The sequence below is a fragment of the Periplaneta americana genome, chromosome 10 (genome assembly GCF_040183065.1).
Source record: "Periplaneta americana isolate PAMFEO1 chromosome 10, P.americana_PAMFEO1_priV1, whole genome shotgun sequence".
Taxonomy (NCBI): domain Eukaryota; kingdom Metazoa; phylum Arthropoda; class Insecta; order Blattodea; family Blattidae; genus Periplaneta; species Periplaneta americana.
The window spans coordinates 161,828,378-161,846,668 of record NC_091126.1 but is presented as its reverse complement, the minus strand read 5'-3'; the positions used below and the strand labels follow the sequence as shown (position 1 = coordinate 161,846,668).

At 35.9% G+C, this 18,291-nt stretch overlaps 1 protein-coding gene and 1 non-coding gene across 2 annotated transcripts; one reads left to right on the top strand and one right to left on the bottom strand.

Annotated features, from left to right (window-relative positions):
• TRNAN-AUU (transfer RNA asparagine (anticodon AUU)) lies at nt 1–72 on the bottom strand. Its single transcript has one exon. It is a non-coding gene; the product is annotated as a tRNA-Asn (tRNA).
• Nucleotides 73–7,144: 7,072 nt separating this feature from the next.
• On the top strand, nt 7,145–18,028 carry LOC138708118 (beta-1,4-N-acetylgalactosaminyltransferase bre-4-like). Its single transcript, XM_069838325.1, has 2 exons — nt 7,145–7,371; nt 15,470–18,028. The coding sequence occupies exon 2, from the start codon at nt 15,580–15,582 to the stop codon at nt 16,585–16,587; it is 1,008 nt and encodes a 335-aa protein (XP_069694426.1). The 5' UTR covers nt 7,145–7,371; nt 15,470–15,579; the 3' UTR covers nt 16,588–18,028.
• The last annotated feature ends 263 nt before the right edge of the window (nt 18,029–18,291 follow it).

The window sequence follows — 18,291 nt, the reverse complement described above, 5'->3', positions numbered from 1 at the left end:
TTCCGGAGCCGGGTATCGAACCCGGGACCTTTGGTTTAATGTACCAAGGCTCTACCACTGAGCTACTCGGGAACTCTAACCGACACCGATCCCTTATTCAATCTAATACCAATTCATCAACTGCAGTAATTTTTACTGGCTTTCCTCCTCCACTGCCAGTTCTTCTGGCATTGTCAACTTTAGCCTACAAATTAAATATAAAACGACAATAATTTATGAATAGATCAAATATAAAACTGAAAAAAAAATTAGCGAATTTTTCATCAAGTCATAAGTGGCATTCATGTCGGCAGTAGACCCACTAGCTACATCATGTTCATATTACGATACTGTGAACTTGAATTGGTACTTATCAAAATTCTTTCTTAATGTTGGGCCAGTAAGTGTCCCTAACGTATGCATAATCTTTGTTCTGAGGTATCAGTTCCATAGCCCCACACATTACAACACTTTTTGTCCATTCGTTTACTTCATTTTTTGTTAACATGCTTGAAAAAGCACCGAATAATAATCCTTTGATTCATTAATCATATTGAGTATGGTTAATTTGCTTTCAACTGATGGAATTTCAACCGAAAAGAGAAATCAAAACCAAAACACAAACAACTTAGCCTCCTAACCTCAAATAACAATACCTACCAGTGGCTATAAACAAATGAACTCAATCAGCTGACTAGTAAAACAGATCATGTGACTAGTGAAAAATTGTCACAAGTTACTAGATTGGTAAAATAGTTTGAGAAACAGAATCTATTATAGCTGGTGAAATATACTCTGGTAACTAGTAATTGGTGAACTACTAAACTAGTATTTTTGAGAAACAGGCCCCTGATTATATTAAAGTCGGTGATTACTTTTCAGAATTTAATTTGCATTACATCTGATAAGACTCTCTAATTGTAATTGTAAAATTTCTTTAATTTTTATATGGCACACTTGAATTGATGCAACTTCGAGATGTAACGGAAAGTTTACAGCTGTTATATATTTCGTCATTTTCTGAGACTAAATTCTAAGGCAACAATTCATTGTAAACAAGTTTGAAATAAATTATTTTCTATTTCCTTCCTTTTTATTTAGATATTTCAGTATACAGTTGGATATTATTAATTATAGAAAACGTTCTGGTATATATTTATACACTATTGAAAATGAAAGTGACGTGTCATGAAGGAATTTTAGAATTATGCTACAAATATCTGTTATTCTTAACGTTTTTTTCCAACAGATGTCTTCATATCTAACAAAACATACAGACTTAGAATTGTAGATATATTCAAACAGCGTGATGTTACAATAGACCTAATTTGAAACCAGTCTATTTGTCTCATACACAATAGTAATTGAACGAACTATGCCTTCAAAATGTCTCTTTCCATTTTCATGAGTGTATTTCTGTCAGAGAACAGAATCGATACAATAAAGACTGAAGCATGAACTCATGGTACAAATATATTAAGAGTGTGTCCAGAAATGTCATAATTTATATAAAAAGTCTTAATGTAATGAATACAAAACCTGCTGATCGTCAGTGAATAATGTTAACAAGGTATTGCAGCTTGTGCTTATGTGCCTAATGTGATTGGAAACTCCTAAATAAACACACGCTTAATAAAGAGACTCGTCACTTGTTACCCTTACTCATAATTAGGGCTAGGATTTTGATGAAATTGCATCTTTTTTCTAGTAAGCCAGAAACATTTTTTAGACATTTTCATTTAATTTTGGCCACAAATCCCCATTATTAATATAAAATAATGTCTATTTCCTTTGATATTTTGTCTACATATTTTGTCCATTAATACCCATTATTTTTTACTTGGTTGTTTAACGACGCTGTATCAACTACTAGGTTATTTAGCATTGAGATTGGTGATAGCAAGATGATATTTGGCGAGATGAGGCCGAGGATTCGCCATAGATTACCTGACATTTGCCTTACGGTTGGGAAAAACCTCGGAAAAACCCAACCAGATAATCAGCTCATTCGGGAATCGAACCCGCGCCCGAGCGCAACTCCGGATCGGCAGGCAAGCACCTTAACCGACCGAGCTACACCGGTGGCTAATACCCATTATTTTGTATAATATTTTAATCGTTTTTCTGTACAAATATTGCCCTTTTAACGTAGTTTACCCCATGTAATGGATCAGTCCAACCACCCCTTCAATATAGATTCCTCTATACTTGCTAATTCCGTATAAGAGTGGCCTTGTGATGGACTACATGGAAACTACATCAGGTAAAATAATTAATTAAAGTGTAGTATTTAGAAAAAATTGTGTAAAATTAAATAAACTTAAATGTTGGTACCAGAATTTAATTTAATTACTAGTCTAAATATTAAGTAGCACAAAACTTCTTTTCCTACTAAGCCAATTTTAGAATGTAAGATCAATTTTTAGGGCATTTTTGAAAGATTTTTAGGTCATAAATGCATTGTTTTAGGACATTTTTTCATGATTTATAGGTCATCAAAATCCTAGCCCTACTCATAATACAGTAAAATGTTGTTAAAACGAAATTCCATTAAACTGACATTGGTATTGATGAACAATACCTCTAAAGTACTGTACATATCTAGTAACTGGAATGAAGAAACTTACCTTCACAGTGTTATATTGAACTTTAATCACATTTAACTTATACAGTAGAACCTCTGTTATCTGTGATAATGAAAAAGGTGGGCTGAACGGTTAATTGAAAAAATCGGATAATCCGTATCAAAAGATTTTGGTAAGTTTAGCAAATAATACTGACACTTTCCTATTATCCTCCATGATCTTGTATTTAACACGCTAGGTAGAGGATCAGAAGTTCATTAATTTAAGTCTGGCCGTCAATGACGGATTTTTAAGGGGCAAAGAAACTCACTGTAATGGCTGTCTGTGGAAAGATAGGAATAGTGGAAGTCTCGTGTTGTAAACTTACATACTTATACACTTTACGCTCAATTTTTATTAAATTGCACACAGTTGTAACTCCAGTGTCGCATTCTGATGCGAGGTGAACCACAGTTTCTGTTTCCCCAAACCACTCATTGATTTGCACTTTTTTTTTTCTATACTTAGCACAACACGACTTCTTTTCATACCTGTGGAAGACATTTTATATACAAGTTATGGAGACTATAAATTAAGCTTACAACTTTAACAATAGACCATGCTGTGTAAGGGTAAATGCTTGTAATAACATTCTTTAGAAAAAAACTTGCTAAAGTAATGTGCAATATCTACTTCATACATTTCTGTAGCAAAAAAAAAAAAAAAAAAGCGAGAGAAAGCCAATCGGATAATACGCCAATCGGTTAATAGTGTCGGATAATCGGGGTTCTAATGTACTAAAAGCAGAACAATTTATTTGCTCATACTAAAAGCAAAGTCCCGTGCTGTGGCGTCGCGGTCTAAGGCATCCTGCCTAGGACTCGCATTACGGAATGCGCGCTGGTTCGAGTCCTCATGGGGAAGAAATTTTCTCATGTAATTTCGGCCAGTGTATGGGACCGGTGCTCACCCAGCATCGTGATGCACTTGGGAAGCTACGATAGGTAGCAAAATCCGGTTGCGAATACCAGCTATAACGGCTGGGGGGGATCATCGTGCTAACCACACGATACCTCCATTCTGGTTGGATGATCGTCCACCGCTGCATTGGCATGTGGGCGTGAGGCCAGCAGCCGGCTGGTCGGTCTAGGCCCTTCACGGGCTGTAGCACCACGGATTATATAAAAGCAGAACAATTTCTTCGAATTGAATTTCCAAGTGAATATATTATAAGTAACACTCCTGTTGAGTGAGTAATAACATATACATTTTTAAGGAATCGAAAGTGATTATTTTAATACAAACACACAGTTACACGTACATAACACTTTACAACTGAAATAATTCTTCTCGGGTTCTCAGCCAGGTGAGTTGGATGACAGAGCTAGTCATCGAAAGCTCAGAAGCAACAATCCAACTCACCTGGCTAACAACCGGAGAAGAATTATTCCAACGCTGGGAAAGGCTCAAGTCCTACACTTTACAATTGGTTCATTAAGCAGTTCACTGTCCATTTTTTAGCCTGACTTTTAACTGAAAGACTGTATTTACTCACTTATTAGACACCTTGCATATAAGGCACCCCCTTACTTTAAGAGCAAAATGTAAAATATACAGTGTGTTCTGAAAAAAAGTTTCCAATATTTAGAGTGGCGCTAGTATGCATCGAAACAAGAAATAAAATTCCTACAAACATGTGTCCTAAAATTAATATCTTCTGAGAAATGAGCAAAGGTTTACCATCACTGTAAGAGCAGCATATCTTCCACTGTGAGCTCTTTGGCAAGAAGAAACAGAATGCAACCATTTGTCACTAAGTATTACACAGCACACCATCATTTGTGAATGTATCAAGAGAATGCTTAAGCAAATGGCGGTACATTAGAGTGTTACTGTACCAGTCAGTTAAGTTAATTTCGTATGTGTTGAATAGGAGCATGTTACTACAGTCTAGTATATACAGTCACGAAGCTCAATATGTAGGGAATATGCATCCATAGATAGTTGCTAACCACTAGGATCGCTACTATCGCCTCATCACAGACAATGTGAAATAGTACTGGCACAGTCTATTGTTTCTAGTACCCTCAACAACTCAAACTTCATGACTGTATATACTAGAATGTGATGTTACCATCACTGTAAGAGCAGCTTACCTTTTACGTACTGTGAGCTCTTGGACAAGAAACAAAACATGCACCTATTCAACACATACGAAACTAACTTACCTGATTGGTACAGTAATACCACAGTCCAATATATACAGTCGCGAAGCTCAATACGTAATAAATATGCAAACATTAGATATTTGCTCACCACTAGGATCGCTAATATCGCATCATTACAGGCAATGCAAAATAGTACCGTCACAGTCTATTGTTTCTAGCCCCCTCAAAACTCAAGCTTCGTGACTGTATATAGTAGACTGTGGTAATACTACTGCAGTAGTACGATTGTGAACTCTAATGTACTGCCATCACAAATGCTCATGGAAAAGATGAAAGGTAAAACCCGCTTCTGAAACCATCCTCTGTCCCTTTGTCCTGTTACTTCTCCAACTGTCTCCGGCCTGACAAAGAGAAACAGTCCACACCTGTGGAGTAACGGCTAGTGCGTCTGGCCGCGAAACTAGGTGGTCCGGGTTCGAATCCCGGTCGGGACAAGTTACCTGGTTGAGGTTTTTTCCGGAGTTTTCCCTCAACCTAATATGAGCAAATGCTGGGTAACTAGCGGTGCTGAACCCTGGACTCATTTCACCGGCATTATCACCTTCACTTCATTCAGATGTTAAATAACCTGAGATGTTGATATAACGTCGTAAAATAACCTACTAAAAAAAGAAAGAAACAACATCTTTCTTTTCCTGTTTATCCTCAAACCACCTATCATACTCTCTGTCCCATTAGTTCTTCCAATGTCACAGCACAGACAGAGAGACATATTCCCTTTCTTCTTCTATTGATATCGGTTTTGGCATAACATACTTCCGAAGTCAGCAGAGAAAGAGGTCAGTATTAAGTGTGAATGTGTTTTACATTGCAGGGGCGGTTATTCAGGTGAAGTGCCACTTCACCTATTTACACGTAAAAAACAATTTTATCGCTTATTAATAATTAATTCTAGTTATTACCGGTACCGTATTTCTAAAATAAAAAAAAGTTTTCTTTTCAGTCGTCGTGAACAGTGTTTAGTTGTATAAATAGTACCTGTAACCGTCCACTGAAAAGAATGTCAAGAGTTACGAGCGCCGAGCGGTGTCTATTGGAACTTTCAATATTGTAGAGGTGAAATTATTTGGGCTCCCATTCTCATACAGCACTTGGTTTCCATGGTAACGTGACGTCACGCACTAAAGAAAGATAGTATGAGTGAAGTGCGTTTCTGAGTCTTTCAGTTACGGAGAACTGTCAGACTTGTTGTAGGCGGAGTAACCAGTTTGCAGATCTAACGGTACTAACAATAGAGAAGGGTTGAAGTTGGTCTCCAAGGCCGGGGGCTATTGTTTAAGGGCTGTGAAATTTTACAGTACTATGTACTACCTGACTCGAGAATAGTATCATCATTCCTTGTGTCCAAGCAGCCACCCCTGCAACGGTAAATTAGCTGGCTCTATGTTATTTTATCAGGAATACAGCCCACATAGCTTTGCATAGAGATATAGTCTCCACCCTCAGTTAAACTCAGACATTTTATGAAGACATTATCGACAGGTTTGCTGCTTTAAAAGATAGAGGACTGACTTGGTATGCAAGAAATTGGGTGAGTCCTGAAACAAATTAATTTTCCTGTTTGCATGTGTTCTAGAACTAGTAAAATTGTACTTAATTTACGAATTGTAGGCCTACTCATTATATTGGTAAAGCTTTTCATGTATTTGTGTATGTGAACAGCACTTCACGTATTTTTTTACGACGAGCCGCTACTGGTCTCTATGTTCAGCTTGTTTGAAAAAATAAAATAGTCCTCTATGTCACTTCTTTGTTACTCAGTCTTACGTATGGTACAGCCACAGTCTACTATATACAGTCACGAAGCTTGATTTTTGAGGGTGCTAGAAACAATAGACTGTGACGGTACTATTTTGCATTGCCTGTAATGAGGCGATATTAGCGATCCTAGTGGTGAGCAACTATCTTATGTTTGCATATTTACTACGTATTGAGCTGCGCGACTGTATATACTAGACTGTGGTACAGCCGTATGCTGCACAATATTTCACCTTTATAACGGCAAAATTAAATAAATTCATATAATTAATATATATGCTTCTTTCAACAAAACAACCATTTCCCATGTGCGTTAAGCCCGGTTCAGACGGTGCGTGTGTCTGTGATGGATTCCAAGGTGGCTGCGCGGATGGGTTGCCTGCGTGGTCACTCACCGGAAGTAATACACTCTGGTGGCTCCGTGGATGGCTAGCTTGCTGGATTTCGAGGGTAGGTTCAGAAAGAGAGGAAGATACGCCTCAGGTGTGCCAATAGTACGGAAGTTACACGTCACGTTTTTTCAGCATTTCTCGACAGGAGTTATGTATCGAGTTTATAATGTTGAGATCAGTGGATCTGTGGGTATGACGACACATCTGGCATCTGGGCAGTAGGTAGTTATGGCGGTTACCGGTTGGTATGGTGTTGTGGGCAGTACATTGTTTTTCTGAATATATGTTTTGAAACTTGGCTGAAGTTCGACATGAAGGACATACAAAACGTGATATTAACAGCAGAAATCGTCCCGTTTCTATTACTGGGCATTATTTATAGTTTACAGTGAGAATAAAATTGTTACTACAGTGTTGTGGTTAATTTGCATTACCTGTCAAATGCTGAAGGTATGAACACAATTTATGTTACAGGGCATTGGAACTTAATTTTACTACGAAGAACGATAAATTTTAAATTTCGACAGTATACATACGTTCTTCGAGGATTGTGCTGTAAATTGCATGTTTCTATGACAGCATGTTTGTGAGGGCAGGTGGGATTTATATTACTGCCGGTACTGTTTTTCTACACTACTTTTGGGAAAATTTCAGTATACGGGTTCCTCACTGACAATTATAACTTAAAATATTAAAAAGAGCAGATTTGTATGCGTTGTCACATAACTCTGCCTCATGACACTTAGCTATCCCCTCATTTAACCCAGCTATTAACCCACAACGAAACACATCAGATATCAGTCCCGTGTGTGGTGTGGGGAGATATCAAAGACTGGCCGACTAACGGATTCGGATAAATTTCAGAACACGGATTCCTTCCTTTCTCTCTTACTTCAAAATTCCAACCTTGTGCACACAAAATAAATTATTGGCACTGATCTGCTATTTTTATACGGATTCCTCACTGACAAGCAGATTTGTATGCGTTTGTTGGATGCGCATCATCATGCTTACGAAAATATACTTTTCAGTGCCAATAATTTATTTTGTGTGCACAAGATTGGAATTTTGAAGTAGGAGGGAAAGGAAGGAATCCGTGTTCTGAAATTTATCCATATTATAATTCACAATTGAATGTACAAGAAAAAAAAAAAGACCTCATTCCGCTTTAGCAAACTGTTCAGGAGAGCAGTTTAAAGTCTGTCTTTAGCATATACCTTTCATTGTATGCCAAATCTAAAATCTGTCATAGGCCTAGCACGTAAGAGTGTTCACATTATCACAGTGTTTCATTCATAGAATTAAACTACATGGAATCCTAGTACATACGACAGGCATAATTCATTTTTGAAGAAAAGTGGACGAAGCTGGCTCTTTTCCTGTACCCTCATGTTTCTCCGAAATCAAATTGTACTTTATTTTTAAATTTATCATTGTTCCGTATTTTCTTCGCAATCATATTGTATTTTTAATTTAACCTCTGCTTTGTATTCTGGATCCTAGTGGTCAGCCGTAGATGTCTGCCAGATGTCCCAAATTGTGGAATTTGTGTGTAATTTAATTTGCCACCTAATTTAAGTAAATATTTAAGTTCGATATTCTTCTGGCTTATGCATATTTTTCTGCTTCGATATTGCCTTGGGTATATAATTTTCTTTTCTATTAACATATTATTATGTATTTCCTTTCCATCCTTTGATTGAGTGCAAGAGAAGGCTTTACGGCCTTAACTCTGCTAGTGTAAATAAAACATTATTATTATTATTATTATTATTATTATTATTATTATTATTATTGTTGTTGTTGTTGATTACAAAGAAGAAAATGTTTTTGCAAGACCGAATCAGTAACAGATTAAGCTGGGTTACGTTAGTTGGGCTTTTTATATGACTTGGATATACTCGTAATTGTGTAAAAATGTAACTTACACTTTCTTTCAACACATACAAAGATCCTAAACTAACCTAACCTGTTACTGATTCTACCTTACAAAAACCTCTTGTTCTCTGTGATCAGTAAGGAAATGCACGGAAATGAGCTGTATGTGCTGCCCCTACACCTTCCACGTCGCAAAATTGGTGTCTGCACTGAATTTTTTGGTATTTCTATACTATTGCGTTACCACGCTAAGATACAAATGTATTTACGTACGACTTCTAGTCGAGTTGTATGGACCTTAAACAAAAGAAACATTCAGTGTCAACACTAATTTCGTCGCACTGGAATAAAGGTGGAAAGTTGCACTGGAAGTGGTGGCCAGTGGAGAGACAGGATCACATGTCTTGTGTGTAGGCTTTTGGTAGATAATATATAGATAGTGAGTTTTCGTAATGTCGGGTATCATCGAGAGGTTAGGGTTGATTATTTGAGGATTTTGGAATGTCTTGCTTATACACATTTTGATTAATGATGGAAAGATATCCACCTTTCTTTGGTAAAGCAATTGTAAAGAATTACCTGTTGGAACAGGAAATAAACCAGCATTTTATAACCAAAATATAAATGGATTATTCATAATCTAGGTAGAGGGTTACTGGAAGACTGTAACATTTTATTACAGTGCACTGTGGTCTCCAGTAACAAATTTAGACAGCGAGAGAGGCTTCTTTGTCTAATCTAATGTATATTAAAATACTGTCTGAATTAATGAAAATCTTCTTGATTGAAATTTAAGAGATATTTGAACTGGTCTGCTGATCTGGAGTTGCGCCCGGGCGTGGGTTTGATTCCCGCTTGGGCTGATTACCTGGTTGGGTTTTTTCCGAAGTTTTCTCAAACAATAAGACAAATGTCAGGTAATCTATGGCGAATCCTCGGCCTCATCTCGCCAAATATCATCTCGGTATCATCAATTCCATCGACGCTAAATAACCTCGTAATTGATACAGCGTCGTTAAGTAACCAAGTAAAATAAAAAAAAAAATATTTGAACTGATTTTAAATATCCTGTTAAATAATAAAGTGCATTTTCAGGTAGGAAATGATTATAATAGATCAGGTGTAGAGATTAGTTTCTGTGAAAACCTGAGAATCATACTATTAATAGAACTCTTGCAATCCAAGTCTAAATGTTGCTGGAGTTGGAGTAGTGATGTTACACATTCCAGCTCTGCTAAGCTTGTTTGTTGCGTCATTGATCAGCATGGCCTTCCTAGTTCAAGTTGCTTGGAGTTGCAATCTATTTTACAGTTATTTCCACAAGTTCTGACCGGAATTAAGTAACGGGCTATCAATTGTAGCCCAGGAGAGGTCATATTGTAAGATATGGAAAGAAAACTGCAAGCATAGAGAAACCACGGAGTGGCATGTCTGTGGTGATGCGTCCCTTCAGTAAATGAACTTTGCTTTTGCTGTTGTAAAATTGTCACAATAAGAGATGTGAAGAGAAGTGCTGAGTGCATTACATTTTATATCTTTATGCTTTTGCACGAATCTGGGACACATAAAAAAATAAAATAACAGGAACAGATACACTTTGTAGCTTACTCTTACATACTGTTTACTGAATTAATTCTTGGATTCCCCTCGAAAGAGAAAACAGGACGTAATTAATAAAAATCGTAAATAATACCCATAGCCTAACAACATGTATAGACAATTTCAAACTGCCAGAAAGGGAAATTTCGTTTTTGATTTTATTTTCACACTGTGGCTCATAGCTAAGCTTGCCATATCAACACAATAAGAAGCAACTAGGACAACATAACTTATGCATTATAACACGTAAATTTCAACAGTGAAAAATAAATTGAATTAAAACAATAATAATATATGGTGTGTGGATAAGCTTCAGGGCTTCTACCGCGTTGTCTTGGTGTTATTGGCTGACGTTTCGACCGCTGTGTTGTGGCCATCTTCAGAGCAGTTGTTGGAAACACAGCAGTCGAAACGTCAGCCAATAACACCAAGACAATGCAGTAGAAGCCCTGAAGCTTATCCACACACCATGTACACCAGCGCGGAAGCCTTCGCGAACACTTAATAATAATATATCTTTGGGTATTTATTCCAGCATTAGTGATAACTTGATTGAAAAAGAACTATTAATAATCCATTCCAAAAACTTCTTACAGTATAATGAGATACAGTAGGTGAGTATGTTCAACCATGCTTTGAATCTATTCCGTGATCATTTGCTGTTAGGAAATCTATGAATACTTATTCCGAGGTCTGTGTTTGTAGTTTTGAGCACCAAACAACACAACATCGATGCATTTCCGAAAGACCATACACACAATAATCATCATCATCATCATCAGCGCTACAACCCATCAAGAGTCCTGGCTGTCCCAAGAAGTCTTCACCATTCCTCTCTGTTTTTTGCTCTACCAGTCCAATTACGGACTCCAATACTTTTAGCATCCTTTTCTATGTCATCCTCCCATCTAGCTCTTGGTCTTCCTCTAGTCCTCTGTCCTCCTGGGTTATATAAAAAGACTCTTTTAGCTGGTCGTGAGTCTTCCATTCTTGCCAAATGTCCAGCCCATCTCAAACGATCTGTTTTTATTATTGTAATGATGTTTGGCTCTTTATATAGTTCATACAGTTCAGCATTATATCATATTCTCCATTCATCGTTTACTTGTACTTGTCCAAAAATTGCTCTTAGTATTTTTCTCTCAAAGATATTTAATCTATCTATATCTTGTTTATTAAGGGTCCAAGTTTCTGAGGCATAGGTAGGCACTGGTCTAATCAAAGTTTTGTATATTATTTATTATTTTGCTAATAATTGTAACATAAAATATAAAATATAGCCTACAGAGAAACTTTAGCTCGCCCCAGAAAGAGTAGAACTCGTTATCAGGGGCAGATTCCTGAATTGAAATTAATAATTATACAATACAATTACATTTAATAATTATACAATACAATTTGCAATTATAGTATATAAATTTAAATTTACAATTTTTCAATTTTTATAAAATCCATGCATAACTTCTTAAATTTAGTACTAGAACTATTCGAATTGACAAGATTAGGATATTTAAATATAAATTTGTTATATATTCTTGGGCCTAAATCACTACTACGATTAAATGCTGTAACAGTTATGATTTTACTTTTAATAGTTAATACATTAGATTTAATGTGTCTTATGAGGCCATGATAACATCTATTTGCACAGAGTATTCTTTTCTTAATTTCAAGACTTATGTTATTTCTTTGATCAGTCAAGGAACCTAGGCATGTAAAACTGTTCACACACTCGAACACATAATGTCCAAACTGAATATGGTCAGGTGGATTGTTTATTCTTTTTGGATTAGCTATCATGTATTTAGTTTTCCCCTCATTAATTTGTAATCAGTACACAAAATATTGTGTATAAAATAATACAACACAAGTAGCATGGCCATGAAAATCTCAACTGATACGCACTGTGTGTGTGCATTTTTTTCTTTCTTTTACTAAATACCTACCTAGTCACCAACTGGTAGTCCTGAAAATTTTGAATTCATGGAAGGATCAATGGAATGATTGGATTTTGTATGACTGCTTGTTTCTTCCTATTTTTTTAATTAATTTTTTTATTTTATATTTCTCCAGCATTTGAGAAGAGCATAACTGTGTTTGGTGTGGCAACTTTCACACATCGGGTTTATTGGATTCCTACTACTGACAATGAGTCCATAGCTGTGGAGTAATGGTTAGCATGCCTGACCGTGAAACGAGCTGGCTCGAGTTCAAATCCTGGTTGTGGTTTTTCTGGGTTTTTGCCTCAACTCATTAAGAGCAAATGCTAGGTTACTTTCGGTGCTGGATCCTGGACTCATTTTGCCAGCATTATCACCTTCATCTCACTCAAATGCTGGATAACCATAGCACTTGATGAAGCGTTGTAAAGTAACCTCATAATTATATCAACAGTAAAAAACTAGGCCAAATCAGAAAGCTGAGAGAATTCAGTGAAAATGTTTAGGGAGGTTTGTGATTTTCAGTACATTTATGAAACTTATGGAAATTATTAAGGTAAAATTGCTTAATAAAGGGAAAATTTTCATCACTTACTTACTGGCTTTTAAGGAACCCGAAGGTTCATTGCTGCCCTCACATAAGCCCGCCATTGGTCCCTATCCTGAGCAAGATTAATCCATTCTCTATTCTCATATCCCACCTCCCTCAAATCCATTTTAATATTATCTTCCCATCTACGTCTCTGCCTCCCTAAAGGTCTTTTTCCCTCCGGCCTCCCAACTAACACTCTATATGCATTTCTGGAATCGCCCATACGTGCTACATGCCCTGCCCATCTCAAGCGTCTGGATTTAATGTTCCTAATTATGTCAGGTGAGGAATACAATGCGTGCAGTTCTGTGTTGTGTAACTTTCTCCATTCTCCTTCTTAGCACCAAATATTTTCCTAAGCACCTTATTCTCAAACACCCTTAACCTATGTTCCTCTCTCAAAGTGAGTGTCCAAGTTTCACAACCATAAAGAACAACCGGTAATATAACTGTTTTATAAATTCTAACTGAGATTTTTTGACAGCAGACTGGATGATAAAATCTTCTCAACCGAATAATAACAGGCATTTCACATATTTATTCTGTGTTTAATTTCCTCCCGAGTATCATTTATATTTGTTACTGTTGCTTCAAGATATTTGAACTTCTCCACCTCTTCAAAGGATAAATTTCCAATTTTTACATATCCATTTCGTACAATATTCTCGTCACGAGACATAATCATATACTTTGTCTTTGCGGGATTTACTTCCAAACCTATCTCTTTACTTGCTTCCAGTAAAATTCCCGTGTTTTCCCTAATTGTTTGTGGATTTTCTCCTAACATATTCACATCATCCGCATAGACAAGCAGCTGATGTAACCCGTTCAATTCCAAACCCTCTCTGTTATCCTGGACTTTCCTAATGGCATACTCTAGGACAATGTTAAAATGTAAAGGTGATAGTGCATCTCCTTGCTTTAGCCCACAGTGAATTGGAAACCTATCTGACAGAAACTGATCTATACGGACTCTGCTGTACATTTCACTGAGACACATTTTAATTAATCGAACTAGTTTCTTGGGAATACCAAATTCAAGAAGAATATCATATAAAACTTCTCTCTTAACCGAGTCATATGCCTTTTTGAAATCTATGAATAACTGATGCACTGTACCCTTATACTCTCATTTTTTCTCCATTATCTGTCGAGTACAAAATATCAAGTCAATAGTTGATCTATTATGCCTAAAACCACACTGATGATCCCCAATAATTTCATCTACGTATGGAGTTAATCTTCTCAAAAGAATTTTTCATCACTAGCTGTAATTATTAAATTTATACATTTTGATTACACAACTTTTAACGCTGTATCACTTCGGAATTTGTATGATAATAACTTTCTTTTGTTAAATATTATTAACATACCTTGTTAACATGTTTCGACCTATTTTTCGGTCATCTTCAGAACTGGTCGTTGTTGGTGTTGGCGCCTCTTATTTCCTGTGTGGGTGCGTTTTGTAGTGTAGAGTCAAAGAGTGTATGTGTTTTGAAATTGCACTACACATTAGAAATTGAAAACAACAAATCCATAAATTTTCTAGACATCACAATAACAAAAGAAGACAACAAACACACATTCAAAGTATATAGAAAACCCACAACAACAACAACACACATACACAACACATCCAACCACCCAACACAACACAAACAAGCTGCATTCCGAACAATGGTACACAGACTACTCAACATACCAATGAACCAACAAGATTACAACGAAGAGCTAAACACAATCAAATACATAGCACAAGAAAACGGATACAACCCCAACATAATAGACAACATAATACGTAAGACAAAACAAAACCACAAAAAACAGAAGAACACAACACAAACACAAGAACACAAAAAATACATCACACTAACATACGAAAACAAAAACACACATAAAATTGCAACCTCATTCAAGAAATTAAACTACAACATCGCATACAGAACAAATAACACTCTACAGAAACATCTCAACACACAAACAACACAAACAAACAAATAAATACAACCACACAGGCGTATACAAACTCAAATGCAACACCTGCAACAACTTCTACATAGGACAGACAGGCAGATCATTTCAAACACGTTACAAAGAACACATCACAGCCATAACAAAATTGCAAAACACCTCCACATATGCAGAACACATCACAAATGCCAACCACACCTACAGAGACATCAACACAGACATGGAAATACTGCACATCCAACCAAAAAGCCAGAAACTCAACACACTAGAACAATACAAAATATACAGACACACGAAAACACAACCCAACGATATTCTCAACACACAATCAATTTCAAAACACATACACTCTTTGACTCTACACTACGAACGCACCCACACAGGAAACAAGAGGCGCCAACACCAACAACGACCAGTTCCGAAGATGACCGAAAAATAGGTCGAAACATGTTAACAAGGTACGTTAATAATATTTAACTCAAGAAAGTTATTATCATACAAATTCCGATTAAATTTATTTTCAGATAATAAATAAAAATACCTTACATTTGTGTTTTATTTCTTGCAGTTCAACAAGCAACATTATGGGAAAAGGTTGCAGCTGAAAAATTGCATACCGTTGTTATGATCTTAAGCAAGTTTCGTCAATGTCTTCTGGAACAGTGAAAGAAGGTAACCATGTTGACGAAGGCTAGAATTGCTATATTCCAAAGCAAAGATGTAATGAAGAAAAGTATCCTGTGTGTATTAATTATCTGTTCTTTATGTTTCTCACTGCATCCTGGCAGATTCGCATCATCTTACTACTCTTATATTAAGCATTCCGATATTGCAAACGAATTGGAACCATCACCACTCGCCTTAGCTTTGGTGAAAGAAAGTGATAAGCCTCTGTGTTTGCTCATACCTCGTGAGTTAGAGAACACGTTGCAGTATCCTAACGAGTCTGTGACGGAATCCGATATTAGAGATCTGCCACAAAAGCTTAACATAGAGGAAGGCGGTACATGGAAACCAAAGGAGTGTATATCTCAGCATCAAGTTGCAATTGTAATTCCTTTTAGAAATCGCACGACACAACTGCAGATATTTCTGTCATACATGCATCCTTTCCTTCAGAAACAAATGTTAAATTATCGTATTTTTGTTATTGAACAAGCAACGAGAGGAGCTTTCAATCGTGCCAAACTTTTAAATATAGGATATGCCGAAGCTCTTAAAACATTTCCATACCACTGCTTCATATTTCATGACGTAGATTTGATTCCTCAGAAGCTTAGCAATATATATGGATGCACCCATCAGCCTCGACATATGTCTTCCAGTCTAAACACATTTCGTTACAACTTGCCATATCAAGAACTGTTTGGAGGGGCTGTAGCCATTCTACAGAAGCAATTTGAACTTGTGAATGGATTTTCAAATATATTTTTTGGTTGGGGAGGGGAGGATGACGATTTTCAAAGTCGCATAAATAACAGAGGCATGACATTATGTCGTTTCCCACCCGATATCGCGAGGTATATGATGCTGGCACATGCAAAAGAATTGCCAAGCGAAAACCGATTTCTGAATCTTAGATCTGGGAGGGAAAGATTTGAGACAGATGGAGTCAATACATTGAGGTACACTGTCATAAAGCTTGTTTACTATCCTTTATATACATGGGTATTAGTTGATTTATGAAACAAGGTGTTATATTTTTAAATTTGTTATAATTTATATTATTTATTTGTTTTATTTCAAAGAGAAGATGGATACACTGAGTAAAGGGTTATAAGACTTAAAATGGTATTATTATACAGACGTGGACAAATTATTAGCAAAATTGAAGATTTTTATTATATATTTTTACAAAATATGATTCTTCAATTTAGACTACAGTTGACATTTTTGTGTATTTCCAAATAATTAGCCAAATTCAAGATTTGTATTGTATATTTTTCAAAATTTAACTCTTCAATTTGGACTACATTTGATATTTTTGCATATTTACAAATTATTAGCAAAACTGAAGGTTTTTATTGTATATTTTTACAAAATTCGATTCTTCAATTTGGACTACAGTTGACATTTTCGATATTTCCAAATTATTAGCAAAACTGAAGATTTTTGTTTTATTTTTTTAGAAAATTTGGCTCTTCAATGCAGTTGACATTTTTGCTAATTTATAAATTATTAGCTAAATTGAAGATTTTTATTATATATTTTTACAAAACTTGACTCTTCAATTTTAACTACAGTTGACATTTTTACATATTTCTGTCTACTGTAATAATGGAAATATGCAAAATTGTCAACTGTAGTTTAAATTGAAAAGCCAAATTTTGTAAACAGAATTATCATAAAAATCGTCAATTTTGTTAATAATTTGTCCACGTCTGTATGTTCGTCTTAAAACTTAAAGATATGCAATTTTGTTGTTAATTGTATGCCATTTCCATATTACTGAATCAAATATGGAATGATAATAGTATATTATGGTACAAGGTTGGAAAGTGTTTTTATAAAATCGAAGAAAAGTTTGAAAAACGAGCAGAGCAAATTTCTCTGCTCGTTTTTTCAATTTCCGAGATTTTGTAATGCACTTCACAAACGTGTATTGTACAACGTTTTTTGCTGGATCGTATTTTTAAAATTGTAAATACAATATCTTTTTCATTGAAAATTTAGAGTAATATTATTCCAAAGTTTTCACAAAACTATACTGTAATGGTAACTAAGTAACAATAAGTGCACTGTAATGGATCTATTTCGGTATAGTTTTATGTTATGAAGAATGGTTTTCCCTAGCAACAAGTTTCTGTGTGGAAGACTAACTTTCAAGGCCTAATAACAATAGCTGTAAATACAACAAAAAACACGATCGTGCAAAAAATGATTTTTTTTCTGTAAAAACTGAGTAATTGTCCAAAAAGGAAAAGAGAGAAAATATAATATTTGTACAAAAAGAAATGCTTATCGACAGGGAAAAGAATGAACCTGGGAAGAATGTGACATATACCGTGCGGTTTTTTTTTAAAGCAAGATGTAAAGCGCTGCGGCAAGACCATTCTTTTATTACATTTGCTTCACCGTCACTGCAGCAGCGCTGCAGCAACCATACAGCAAATCAAAACACTGCTTTACGAGTTTGCTGGACGATCCATCATGGCGGAATTCGTGTTTTGGTCTTTTGCAACTTTTATTATTGTTAAAATCGTCTAGTATACTTGTTTTTTTTTTTTTTTGAAAGATGGGACATGACAGCAGCGTTGCAATCGGAAAAACAACTGAATGTCACATAGCGTGGTAGGCCTGTTGCTATGGTAACAACGGTTGAGTTGCCAAACTTACAGTTCGCACGTGGCGAGTGCTTAATAGTTCTCTTGGCACCATTTATTGTGCACA